The sequence below is a fragment of the Talpa europaea genome, assembly GCF_964194135.1.
Source record: "Talpa europaea genome assembly, chromosome: 5".
In the NCBI taxonomy this organism is placed as follows: Eukaryota; Metazoa; Chordata; class Mammalia; order Eulipotyphla; family Talpidae; genus Talpa; species Talpa europaea.
The window spans coordinates 32366458-32380696 of record NC_140071.1 but is presented as its reverse complement, the minus strand read 5'-3'; the positions used below and the strand labels follow the sequence as shown (position 1 = coordinate 32380696).

At 34.9% G+C, this 14239-nt stretch overlaps 1 protein-coding gene across 1 annotated transcript in view; it reads left to right on the top strand.

Moving 5' to 3' along the window:
• Positions 1 to 13956, top strand: part of ERAP2 (endoplasmic reticulum aminopeptidase 2) — a gene marked incomplete at its 3' end in the record, with an annotated part of 38590 nt that extends 24634 nt beyond the window's left edge. Inside the window, exons 11-18 of the mRNA XM_084232919.1 lie at positions 566 to 645; positions 1661 to 1844; positions 6379 to 6535; positions 6993 to 7177; positions 10070 to 10231; positions 11010 to 11150; positions 13335 to 13416; positions 13813 to 13956. Of these exons, the coding sequence (XP_084089045.1) occupies positions 566 to 645; positions 1661 to 1844; positions 6379 to 6535; positions 6993 to 7177; positions 10070 to 10231; positions 11010 to 11150; positions 13335 to 13416; positions 13813 to 13956 (1135 nt within the window). The remainder of the gene's footprint in view (positions 1 to 565; positions 646 to 1660; positions 1845 to 6378; positions 6536 to 6992; positions 7178 to 10069; positions 10232 to 11009; positions 11151 to 13334; positions 13417 to 13812) is intronic.
• Between the last annotated feature and the right edge of the window lie 283 nt (positions 13957 to 14239).

The following is a 14239-nucleotide window of genomic DNA, read 5'->3' as shown; positions in this document are numbered from 1 at the left end:
GAATAAAAGGGCCATTTTCTGCTTACCATAGTAGGACAATTGAAAAAAGATGGAGGCAGTTTCACCTAATCCATTCTGCTTTTCTGTTCCCTGAATTTGGCCGACCTGAAGATCTCAGTCTGTAGTATTGTTAACTGCTTACTCATAGTCACTCACAGTTGCGGGGTGGATGTGTGTTGTTTTACTGAACAAAAGGGTAAGTGGGAAATTATACTGAAGTAAGAGCCTTACCTCTTAAGCTTTTCCTACCACTTTGGTTTAGTTATTTGAATTAGTATTAGGCTGTCAGTTTTTGGAAATGTGAAAGGAAGATTATATGTTTTGTTTTGTTTTTTATTTTACTTAGAAGAAAACAGAATTTGTTGTGGTATGAGATTTGGAGATCAGATGGCCCAAGTAATTGTGACAGTTCAACTAGATATATATTGCTGGACCTTCATCATCATCATGGAAGAATTTTGCATACTCAAGGATCTGTTAGTCTAAGCTATAAAATTTATAAGGCTATGTCTGACATTGTGACGTATAACTATTCATTTAATCTGTAATGTTCTTCCTAACACAGTTATCTATGGCATATCCCATTGACCTACTCCACCAGTGCCTCTGATGAGATTCACAGACATGTTCTTAAATCAAAGACAGGTAATGATCTAATTAGCCGAATAGGTGTTTTCCAATGTTGAAATTAAACATGTTCTGGACTACTTGGAGGAAAGATAGTGTAAGTCAGTCTAATAATAAAAGATTAAAATCTTCTAATAATTGAAAGAGTAAAAGATTTGGGAAGTTCTCATTTATCCATACACAACTACTAAAAGAATCCTACAGCTGGAAAGCCTGGATTTTTCATTCAGTGGGAATTTATGTCCTTCTAGCATTTAGATACAGGTTTGTACTTATATCAAGAAATGATGGCATACTATCTTATGTCTTCTTATGTTTTTTAATACTTACAATCCAGCTCTTACACCACAAGGGAAAAAAAGTATAGTGAAACAACATGTACATTGGAATTGATTCAAATCCTCACTCTATCATCCATTGGATGTAAAGAAAATTTCTGAATTCTTCCTGAACTTCCATTTTCTTCTCTTATGTTGACTGGGGACTACATCTCATAGTGTTATTGAAAGAATATGATAATTATAATTTTTTTTACCACTTTGTATAGTGTCTGTTGTATTGAAAAGGCATAATGTAATACTTCCCTAAAATTTGAGAGGGTTTTCATCAGAATGTCATGTCCTCCCTATAGTCTTTAATTTCACCTAAATAAAGACTGAATAAATGAGTCATTTCCATATACATATTTTTGTAACCAATAACTAAACCATGAGCTAAGGCTGCAGTAAGTCAGATCAAATTCCTGTCATGCTCATCATCTGACTTACTGAACTCATGCATACCTCTTAGAACCTATACACTGTTTTTGAGAACAAATTTAACTATCCTTTCCTATAAGTTTATTTATTCATTTAATAAAACCATCTTTCTCCAAAGAAACCACCCAATGGACTATTAAAATTAATAGCATGATTCTTCTAAAACTTTGTCTTCCTATAGATTTATCAGTAATAGTTTAGAAACTAAAGGTTTGGTAGATGTTCCTAGTTTGTCTGCTGATAATGAAATGTCTCTGTCGACTTTCTCTTCTTAGATATTCTGGATTTACCTGAAAAGACCAGTTGGGTGAAATTCAATGTGGATGCAAATGGCTACTACATTGTTCACTATGAGGGTCATGGATGGGACCAGCTCATTATACAGTTGAATCAGAACCATACACTTTTCAGACCGAAGGACAGAGTAGGTCTGATTCATGATGCATTTCAGCTAGTAAGGTAATACAAAATTTAATCTGATTTCATTAGGAAATAACTAATCCATAACAAGATATGCTGGATTTCAAAATCAAATCTTCTGGGTTGGTCATGCATATGATATGGATCTGAATGGAGGTAAAATACTGGTCACTAGGCCAAAGTGTACACACTGATAAGGTATTTTGGACCATGTAGTGTTTTAAAATTTAATCCAACCTTTTAAAAGGTAGAAAATTTACATAAACATTCTAACTGCTGGGGTCTCTTTAAACATGAGAAGATTTGGAAATTGTAAGTCTTCTTTTCCACAGGGAAACTGAAGGGTGCTGTGAGCAGAGTCCCCTTTAAGCCAGGCCTGCTCTCTCATGCACCTGCGTCCCAAATTGTTCACAAAAGTGACCCATTTCACTTACTTAGGGTGAACTCCCTAGCCATTTAAAAAAAAAAAAACTTTTGATGTCAAATTTAAAATTTGTTTATACTAGTAGCTTGCTGTTTTACCAAAAATCTATGTAATCTGTCAAACCAAAAGTATAAATACAATCTTAACCTTTTCATTTTCAATGAGTTATTAGCCTAGTGCATAGCCCATTCATTATTTTGTTCACATGAGAAATCAATAGGAAATGGATAGGAAATGAAAGAGGAATTGGCTGCTTATATTTGTTCTCCTTTGGCCTTTCCTGAGAGACAAATATTTCCCTTTCTTTTTCACTTATCATCAACAGAAAATTATGCAGAATAAATCAGGTCACAAACTTACCAATGTGGGGGAGGGAATTGGGGTTAAGGTAGAATATTATGTATCGTAAGATTTCCTATTCTGAGAATTATTGTAATGTACTAATTTTTATTCACTGTGATATGTATTTCCTTTCAGATGCTTATTTAATGAGTGAAAGTAACTAGTAGGACATCTCTCAGGCAAAGCTTCTCTGTAATGCAAAATTTCCTTGTTAGAAAAAGGAGAGGAGAAAGGAGAGGACTGAGATCTTAATCCTCAGTCTCATAGGTCTCAGGAACATCTTGGTGGCAAAGCACATCAGAAACCAGGATTAAGAATAACACTCTTCTATGCATGAGTGGTACATGGTAGACTAGAGAAGTAGGCTATTGTTAGTTGATGGAGTTTTGTCTGCTTAAAAGACAAACTCTGAGTACATTACAGAGTAAGTAAATTAAAAATATAAGACTAGGAAGAATGAAGAATCAGTTTCAGGTTCCCCTCACTATCCAAAAGTAGGGTGTTCCCTGTGAAAATGTTTGTAAGTAGAACTGGTGCAAAGTGAAAAAGCAGTTGCTATTCACTTACATGGAATTTTTTTTCAAAGAAGTTTTTCTCTTTTTTTTTTTTTGGTTAATTTTTATTTATGCATACAAGAACTGGAGTGTAGGCCATAGGTTTGGGGTTGGGAGGGCAGTGAAAGGATTCACCAGAGACAGAGTGGGGAGCAGAACAGGCAGATCTACTGAAATACACTGCTGAGGGGAGCAACGGGCCATTCACGAGAGGTCTGCTGCGCCATGTGGGTTGCTCCCTGACTGGGGATAGAGCTCCTTTCGCAGTGGCTGGAGATAACTTGATAACGCTGAGACTTTAACATCTGGGCCACCAAGGAGGATCTGGAATTTTTCTTTATAGTTCCCAGCCCCTAAAATAGCATATCAAATCATACTAAATAGCACACAATCTAAGATAACACTAACATACAGTTAAAACGAGAGTGATAAATGCACAAACTGTATAAAGTAGTTCTGGGGAAGGAGCTTGGCATTCTCACTGTGCTGGGTACATGCAGCCTCTATAGTGACTGCTACAAGGTAAATGAAGACTTTTCACTTTTTGGCTTTTGTTGTAAGAGGGAAAAAAAATCCTCTTGACTTTCTTTCAGTTGCTTAAAAAGGTACTAATGTAGGTCTTTCATTAAGTGAAGTGGTATATTTCAACCTTTAAAAAGTAGGGACTACCTATAGTTGAAAGTTTTTGGTTTTTGTTTTGCTATTTCTAGCTTATAAATTTATGGGTAGTCTATAATTAAATGAAAGAAGCCCTATGATTATTGATACAACAGTGAAAAACCATCTTTTCTTTACTTTGCACAAGTTAATGAATCTAAGGTACAAAATTTCATTTAAAACAGATGAATTCAAGTATTACCTCTTCAATTACTTAACTGTTTGAAGCCTATTTTTTTTATTCTTTTAAATTCCAGTAATGATAATATATATCATTACAGGGTTGTTTTGAGGATTGCTAAGATAATGTGGATAAACCACTAAGTATTGTACCTGGTCAATAAATTTCAATTGTTAGTGTTACTAGTATTACATAATAAACATTGTCTTAAAAATCTCATGTTGAGTAGGAAGGTGAGACAACATAGAAAACTGCATTTCAAATAATGAGAAGCTGCAAAAAAGCAGAATGTGACTTTGTATATTACTATGTTTGCAATTACAGTGGAAAAAAAAATAAGTTAGTGTTGGGGGAAAAAGCAGAAATATTCCAAAGGCTATTAGTGAATGTGTAGGGTAGTGAAATGATGATTCTTTCCTTCCTTTTCTCTGATTTCCAATTGTTTTGTAATTTGTTTATATTATTTTTACATTAAAAGTAACTTCATAAGAAAAAAAAGTAACTGCATAAGGAAACAATTTAAAACTCTCATATTAGATTTAAATATGTTTACCTGCTTCTCTTCCTCCATAATACATGTTTCTTTCCTGCCGAAGTTGTGAAATATCTACTTAAGAGTTAAAGGAAGTAATCAGTGGTCACATATGGTTTGGAGACAAAATTTGACCCAGGCATAGATATTTATTTTAATTTGGTTTTCATACTTTTAAAATATAAGACTTGGATTTTATCTGAGTTGAGCAGAATTAAAATGACAAGTTTAATTTTATTACAGAAAAATTGTTTTCTTTAGTAAATCTTAACTTTATTTAGTACCACATCTTAAGTTGATTGCTTAGGAATATGGCTTCTTATTTTTCCTTCACAAAATGCCACTTAGCTGAGACTGTATTCAAATAAGTAGATATAGATTTTTTTTCTTTTGGGCTGAAATGTATGTTTACACATGTGTTTAATCTTTAAACAAACATTCACATAACATTTTGTACATTGATTGAAGCATAGGGGCAGGTGGTAAGAAGCTGTATTTTAAACAATAGCTATTGTATATAAAAAGAAGAGTCCTTTTTTAAAATGAATATTATGATTAAATTTTTTCCAAGTTGACAAATATAAAGGTTTCTAATAATAGTACTGGTTTTAGTTAGAAATAAATTAGGCTGGGCAAAAAGAAAAAACAGGATTAACATGAATTTTGTGAGTTAAAATATTTTAAAATTGTGAACCTCAAATATAATATACAATTTCTTCCTGTTGCTGATCCACTAATGTATCAACTGTATCATATTTTATACATAACCAATGTGGGAAGGAATAATGACATGTTATGGATTTCTTCCTTAAAATATAGCAGGCTATGGAATCATAGAGCACCTGGTCCTGTCCTTGGTATTCACATGAAATTTTTGAAAAATTTCCATAAGTCTGTTTTAAAGTAGTACTACATTGTGACCAAGAAGCATAAATTCACAATATAAGTTGGTTCTTTTTAATTTCACTTCTTTCTAATCTCAGTCCCTCTTTAAAAAAGAATTAAAATATTTTATTTATTTATTTGTAATTGAAGTAATATTTGTATTACCCCCATCATGTTAAAATATTTTAAAACCCATAGGAATTATGACATTATGTTCATGAAAAATTCAACAGAGACATCATTTGTTCTGGAATCTGTTTCCATATTAAACTATTACACTTCACCTGGGAATTTGTTGCTGGCGTGAATGGCTTAGATATCCTGTAGGACCCAGGCGCTCTCTTGTGAAGGCCACTAGACAAAACCAATGCAATGGTTTATTTTCTCTCTAGAAAGACCCTAACACTTTGCTATTCTGAATAATAGCTTTGTTGTTTGTTCTTCTTATTAAAAGAAAATGTAGAGAAGGCATATAATTTTAAATCTTGATAGGAGGGAAATACTTGTTTTGTCCTTCCAACAATAATGGCTGCTTCCTTTAGGCTCCAGGAGTGACATCAAAAAAGAAAAATCCTGGCACCTGTCCTTAAAGTTCCAAATCCACTTGGAGAACTAATTCAAAACCACAAATGAAACAATTAGAGAATGACATATGTGAAAATTTTACTTTTATTTGGTACTAAATGATATCAGCTCACATTTCATTTATAGATCTCTTACTGTGCGTCACTTTTATTAATTTATTAATTCTTAGAGCAATAGAAGATACTATTATCCTAATTGCATAGGGGGAGCAACTGAGGCACAGAAAGGTTAGGTGGTTTTTCTGAGATCACACAGCTAGTCAGTGGTAAAACAAGGATTTAAACCAATTGACCTGGAAATAATGAACTGTTCTTGGTATTGCTTCAATATTAATAATCTTATTATATTTCAATATTAATAAAATGAAAAACTGTAAGGTAAGTACAAACTTCTGACATATGTTTACAATTCAGTGCAGGAAGGTTGACATTAGACAAAGCCCTTGACCTGACTCGCTACCTCCAACATGAAAGAAGTGTTCCTGCACTTCTCAAAGGACTGGGATACTTAGAGTTGTTTTACCACATGACAGAGAGACGGAATATTTCAGATGTCACTGAAAATCTCAAGGTTTGTGTTACTTTCAGAAAATTCATAAAGTAAATACACATTCTGGAGGATCAGTGAGACTTGGTTTGTTTTGATTGAACTCTTGGGGTGAACTGTTTGAGGAGCTGAGGATACTGGCTGATGGCACAGTTAATATCCCTGCACCTAATGTCTGAGTCCCCTGGCTCCTTGTCATCTCCATCTTTAGAGCGAGGTGCCAGAATCTGGAGCAAAATATCCCTCCTGAGGTGATTTTATCTTTATCAATTGGTATTGCCCTCTGAAAGGAAATTTAATCATATGTTTTAATGCAGAAACTAACTCTTTAAGTATGGTGGGTGGGGGGCAGAAAGAGAGCTATTAAGATAAATAGTTCTGTTCACGTACACAGTTTAGAGTTCAGCCCTTTCAGTTGGATGAATAAGAGCTGTGGTAACTAAATTTAGCCTCTCTGCAAACCATCCTGTGCTTTCTGCAGCATTACCTTCTCCGGTATTTTAAGCCCGTGATTGACACGCAAAGCTGGAGCGATGAGGGCTCCATCTGGGACAGGACACTTCGTTCGACTCTCTTGAACCTGGCCTGTTACCTGAATCATGCTCCCTGCATCCAGAAGGCGACTGAACTCTTCTCTCAGTGGATGGAATCCAGTGGAAAATTAAAGTAGATATAGACTTCTGTTCTCTCCTTTGTTCCTTTAACTTTGATGTTATAGCCTTTGATCAAGCAAGACATTAGATCTAAAACCTTTTAGTGAGGACAGAAAATAAAAACCATGCTGGGAATTATATACACATGTGTCATGCTCCCACATAGAAAGTGCTCAACAGATTTTAGTGGGAAGTAAGTTTTAGGTCCCTATAGGGGGGAGCTAATAAACAATGACAGGGGAACAGGAAAAAAAAAAGGGTGGAAGTAGGGGAGACCAAGCTCCAAAAGCGATGCCTTTTAAAGATAAAGAGAAGTTTGAAGAACAGTGTAAAATATACATGAAACTAAAACACCAGCAATCATTTGTGAAACTTACAAAAATAAATATGGGAGTACTTTAAAAAAAAGTTCACTTTCTCATTGACAAATACCACAGGCTAAACCTTGGCCACAAGTTTCACCTTTGATGAGAAATGGGTGATTTGGAATATCTACAGGCTGTGTATGGTGGCAAAATTGACTCTGGTGGCTATTATTTTTAATTTTTATTTTGATTGAGGTAATATTGGTTTACAATGCTACGTAGGCTTTGGATGTAGAATTTCTTATATGTAAATATCACACCACTTTTTTAAATAGAAGAAAAATTCATAATTTCAGTACCCTGTAATATAAAGGTATAATATAATGGTGTCAATTTTTCCTGTGCCAAATTAGTATGATATGCCATCATAATTTCCATGTAAGTAAATCTTAGCGAGCTTTTTGAAATCCTTGCTTGAATTCTTTTTTAAAAAGTAATTCTAGTTTCTACTTTGGGGGCTTTTCAGCTCAAGGAGATTATAAGGCAAGAAACTGATTTTAGAAATGATATCTTTTAACTATTATTATCTTCTTTTTTCATATTTAATTGGGTAGTATGAGTCAGGCTAAAAGTATACATCCTACTGTCCTATAACAAAAAAGAAGGATATTCCATTTTTAAGCTAATTACAGGAGGGATGACAGACCTACAGTAACTATCTACGGTAAACAGGATGGTTCAACATGTTGAATAGGATGTTATGCCTCTAAAAATAATCTGGAAAATATTTACTTATACTGTGATTCAGAATATATAATTAAATATAGGTTTTCCACTAGACTCCAAAACTGATAGTAGTTATCCTAATGAGGAATTATCTTACAGAGATTAATTGATTACTTCATTAATTAATCAAAAAATAATTCTTTGCATATTACTTCTGTGCCCAGAGCTACTGTAGGGAGTAACAAATAACTATGTGTCATACCGTCAAACAACTTAAAATATATGACTATCAATTTTCATAAATGTATGTGGTGAACTACACAAAAATCAAAACAATGTGGATTATAATTGACTATATTTATACACATTTATATGTATAGTAAATAGCATAAGCATTATCATAGGTTTAAATTCCATCTTCAAAATATCTAGTTATGTCACTTCATGTAATTTACTTAAACTTTTGCAGTTTTATTTCCACTTAAAAACAGTAAGGTATCTCATTGCATACCTTGATAGTTAAATAAAATGTGCAGGCGCTAGTACAATCCCCACCATGTGGTATGAATAATTTTGTATTTGCATAAATGCAAATTTCCTGCCCTGTCTTTACTTCCTCTATTGGGTTTCTTCTGAGTCATCAGTGTGAATACAAGTTATTATCTATCTAACAATACTTGGAATTAAAAATCAAAGACCAAGTTAGAATCAAAAGTAGTTAATATCCTGTAGGAAAATAAAACCACACAAACTTACTGTTTTCTTTAAGTGGACAGAAAATAATCTTATTGCATCTTATCTGCTTTTCAGAATTATAAATGACTGAAGGCTAGGTAATTAGTGCTAAATTACAATTATTTAGACCGAGAGAGTGAGATGATCTTCAGACAAGCCATTAGAAAATACTTTTTTTTTTTTGAAGATTTATTTATTTACTTATATAAGAACCAGGGTACGGGCCAGATGCCTGGGAGGGTGAGAGGATTCACCAGAGACAGAGCAGGGAACAGAACATCAGACTGACGAAATACACTGCTGAGGGGAGCAGCAGGCATGACAGGAGAGGTTTGCTATGCCATGCAGGACCCTCGCCCTTCGGCCAGGATCGAATAGGTGCTTCAGAGGCTGCGGGCAGCTTCACACACGGTGCTCAACAGCCTGCGCCACCAGGGTAGGCCCTAGAAAATACTCTTAACATGACATTAAGGCAACAAGTACTCATCATTCTTTCAAAATTGTATAGCACCAATGAAAGTTATTTAATGATAGAATTATGTGTAAGAAGTACTTTTATATAGGGCCTCCCTGGTGGCGCAGGCAGTTGAGCGCAGTGCTATGAAGCTGTCTGCAGCCTCTGCAGTGCTGGTTCGATCCCCACCTGCCTCGGCGCAACCCACATGGCAAGCGTACCTCTCCTGTCTCATCTGCTGCGCCCCTCAGCAGTGTACTTCGTCAGTCTACCTGTTGTGTTTTCCACTCTGTCTCTGGTGAATCCTCTCACCCTCCCATGCATCTGGCCTGTACCCCGGCTCTTGTATAAATAAAATAAATCTTTAAAAAAAAAAAAAGTACTTTAATATATATTTTAGAGTCATAGCTCTCATTGATTCCATCAACTATTTTCATCTCAGGTTAAAATTTTATGATTTTTCTGCTTGCTAATATTGTATCATCAATAGGGAAAAAAAATAATTTGCAAAACAAAATTACATAAAATATTTTTATAAAAGTTTGGCAAAAAAAAAAGGTCTGTTATGCTAGGTACAGAAAATAACTCAGGGATGATTCTTTTATGGCAATTTAAAATTGTTATAAGCAAAGGGAGGTTTTTCTTTCATAAATTTTTTTCTTCATTTTTGTGCTTAATATTACAGTCTTCCTACAGATGTCTTAAAGATTGTATATTCTGTGGGTGCTCAGACCACAGCAGGATGGAATTACCTTTTAAACCAATATGACCTGTCAATGTCAGGTGCTGAAAAAATCAAAATTCTATATGCATTGTCAACCAGCAAAGACCAGGAGAAGTTAATGAAGTAAGTGCATTAGTTAACTAAATTTTTAAAAATTAACTGATACAAATTCAGTGAAGTCCCCACATTTTCAGTCACAAATTAATTGAGTCAGAATTTGAATTGCCTTGACTTTGTCTCCAGAAAAATATATTGACAAAATGCAAACAGAGAAAACAGTTATTTCCTAGTAATTAATCGTTTAATTTATCAAATAACTGTGCTCTCTTTTCAGAATCGTAAAGGAAAATTATTATTGTAAAAATATATTCTTGTATGTAAGATGCTAATTGAATTTTTTTGAACTAATGAATAAATAAGATTACTGCTAGAGGGTCTTCCTGGTGGTGCAAGGGATTAAGCATGCACTATGAAGCAATCCGTAGCCTCTGCAGCACGAGTTCGATCCCCAGCTGGCCAAGGAGCAACCCTCATGGTGCAGCAGATCTCTCCAGTCTCACCCACTGCTCCCCTCAGCAGTGTATTTCAGTCAGTCTGCCTGTTCTGTTCCCCACTCTGTCTCTGGTGAATCCTCTCACCCCCTGCACCCCACATCTCTGGCCTGTACCTCAACTGTTGTATGCATAAATAAATAAATCTTTAAAAAAAAAAAGATTACTGCTAGAAAAAAGTAACTGCAATGTTTAAAATATTAGCTAATAGGGTATTTATTAATGTTTTTGGTAAATCAAATTTTTATGATTACTCTTTCCATTTTATTCTTTTACTATATTGGTAACCTCTGTTAATTTCCATTACAAAACACATGCCATGAAAAATCAAATGGTTTTTATTTCTTCAGATTAATTGAACTAGGAATGGAAGGAAAGGTTATCAAGACCCAGGACTTGCCAGCTCTTCTTCATGCAATTGCCAGAAATCCAAGTGGGCAGCAATTAACCTGGAATTTTGTAAGAGAAAATTGGGCGCATCTCCTAAAGAAGTTGGTATTCTTTTACATTCAACGTGTGCTCTTCCACCTAGATGTCTCACTTGCTTAAGACTTAGTGTAATCAAATGTCCCCAAGGCATATAAATGATACCATTTTTAGCCCAATATCAAGATGAAGTCTGTCAGCTTTAAAACTCAATTTACCAATTTGTCCTATCCAAGTGTAAGAGAGAGGAATGAGAAGAGGGGAATAAGAACAGATTTGTCTCATTCAGTCCAGGCAAAGACTTCCTGGGAGCGAATATCAGCTGAGTTGTCACCAGCCTTATTCCCTTGGAGGGCTTTCCCCAGTCCAGAAAAAAATCCAGTGAAGTCATATTTGGTGCCTCAAGTTTATTTCACTTGTTTTGCTCTGTTAATATAGTTTTGATCTGGAGAAAAAATATGTGGAATTTTGTTGAGAGCTAATCTCCAGCCCTGTTTCTCTCCACCTCTGTTTCCTGAGATGAGGAAGGAGAGACTTTGGAGTAGCTAAAAGAAACCCAATCAGAAATGCTGGGGGAGACCCCTTCCAAAATTGATGGGTTCTGCATTTCTCTGGGTTTCAACTATTGGAGAACTAGAGTTCACTTCAGTATATGCTCATGAGCCTAAAATGTTCCTGGAGAGAACAAACATGATTAATTTCATTGGAATGTACAAGATGGCAGTGCTTTCTCTTACAACAGAACTGTTGCAAAGGTGCTCAATCATTCCTTTTCCAAATCTAAAATGTTACTTGTGAACTACCTGCAAAGTATGCTGAATCAGAAAGCTATGCCATTTGTTCTGTTTATCTTAGTGTCAATTGGCATCTCTGATGTCAACTAGCCTGTATAATTCCTTCTTCCCACTCATTTCTAAGTTATAAAGGATTCAAAGTCCCTTCAGAAGAGAGCTTTGTATTAGCAAAAAGCACATTTACTCCCTCCTCCAAAACTTCAAAAAGTCCACATGAGACCAAAGGGTTAGAAACTGCTTAAAAAAAAAAAAAAAAAATATATATATATATATATATATCCTTAAAGAAACTAATGGAATGATTGTTTTTTTTTTCGTTTTTTTGTGGGTTTGGTTTTTTTTTGCATAACCATCAGTTCCCTTTTAAAGTGATCAGAATTTTTCTGCAATGCTGTAGATCTGCTTTGTAACTGGAGATTGTGCTCCTGCATGACCTTGTGCAGAGCCTGGACTTGCAAACTTTTTTTTGAGGTGTAGCTGTGCTTTGTTTTTTCATCTTGAATCCCTTTGACCCCACTACAAATTCTCTGTTTAAAACACTGGGGTGAAGGATGCAGTCTGGTTGTGAATGATAGCTTGACCTTGTCACAATGCCTCAATAAATACATTCAAACACAGTGGTGTCCAAAATGAGATGGGACAGGGTGCAAGACAACACTTTGGCAGACAAGGAGAAAATTTTATTGTTTACCATATGTATTTTTTCTTAGGCTATTCAATTTTCTTTTTCATACATAACATAGTGTGTACATATAATTCATAAAAATAAAATATATTGGGAAGTTCTTATTCAAAAAATCTTTCCTGATGGCGTGCATAGTCAAAAAAGTCTAGAGAACACTGCTTTGAACACAGACATCAATATAAACATGAATATAGCTGAAAAGTTAGGAATATTTCCTAAAATCCTTATCTCCATTTTTATTTTATGGTCAAATTTGATGAATTTCAGCATTGGAATTGTATTAGATGAGTATAAGAGTAATTCTTATGCAATTAGTGGGATCTGTTACAGTGCAAAATTTTTATCATAGGGCCTCCCCGGTGGCGCAGCGGTTGAGCGCTGGGTTGCGAAACTGCGCACGGCCTCTGCGGCGCCGGTTCGATCCCCGGCTGCTCCCCGGCCACCAGAGGAGGGTCCCACATGGCGTGCAGACCTCTCCTGCCGCCCGCTGCTCCCCTCAGCAGTGTACTTCGGTCCTTCTGCCTGCTCTGCTCCCCGCTCTGGCTCTGGTGAATTCTCTCACCCTCCCGCGCTTCTGACTGTACCCAGTGCATGTATAAACAAAACAAACAAACAAACCAGCAAACAAATAAATAAAGCATGCCTCTATAAAAAAAAAAAATTTTTATCATAGATCTATTAATGTTACATACTTTAAAACTATAACATATGGTAATAAATGTAAGGCTGTTATATCTATTAAATCTGTGGGGTTCCTTTTTTATTTTCAGATTTGACTTGGGCTCATTTGCTATGAGAATAATCATCTCGGGTACAACATCTCACTTTTCTTCCAAGGATGAATTGCAAGAGGTTCGTAACTATCGCTAACTGTTTGTTTAAGTTGTACAATTGAAAGTAAACTTGCATTTGATCTGTTTTGAAATTCTCATTTTATTAAAAGTCAGTAAGCTCTTTGTCTAATGTCACACAGCAAATAAGTGGGACAGGACTAAAACATGACTCTTAAATTATGGGCATACATAGCATTCAAAATGAAAATTACACTTGAGAGTTAAGTCCTTTCTATAAAAATTAATAATTACGCAAAGGAAAAGAAGAAAATAAGCTTTTAAAGGTTGGCAGAGAAATGCTTGCACCTGTGTTTGTATTATTTGAAAGCTGTCTGAAAATTTTTTGTAAGAAAAAATGTTTTATAAACCATGTCAGTGACTCTTTTCTTGCCTTATTTATTTATTTTTTTTTTAGGTGAAACTATTCTTTGAATCTCTTGAAGTCCAAGGATTACACCTGGATACTTTTCAAACTGTTCTAGAAACCATATCCAAAAATATTAAGTGGCTGCAGAAGAATCTTCCTACTCTGAGGACGTGGCTACTAGTTAACGTTTAAATAATCAATAGAAAGGACACATCAGTTATGGTCTTTGACAGCAAGAAGTGAGCAAAGTTCAAGTCAATGGTCTGGATGTTTTGTCTAACCAATAAGAAGCCACAAAAAAATCAGCCAATACAGCTGTCTACTCTCACCTCGCAAGTTAGTTCAAATTTAAAAGTAACTGAGATATGTGGAGATACAGAATCAACTGTATAAATATAGGTATAATAGTTTAGCCGCAACACAAACCTTTTCCATTGCTTCATAGGATTTTGTTTTAATGCTTTTTTAAGCTTTC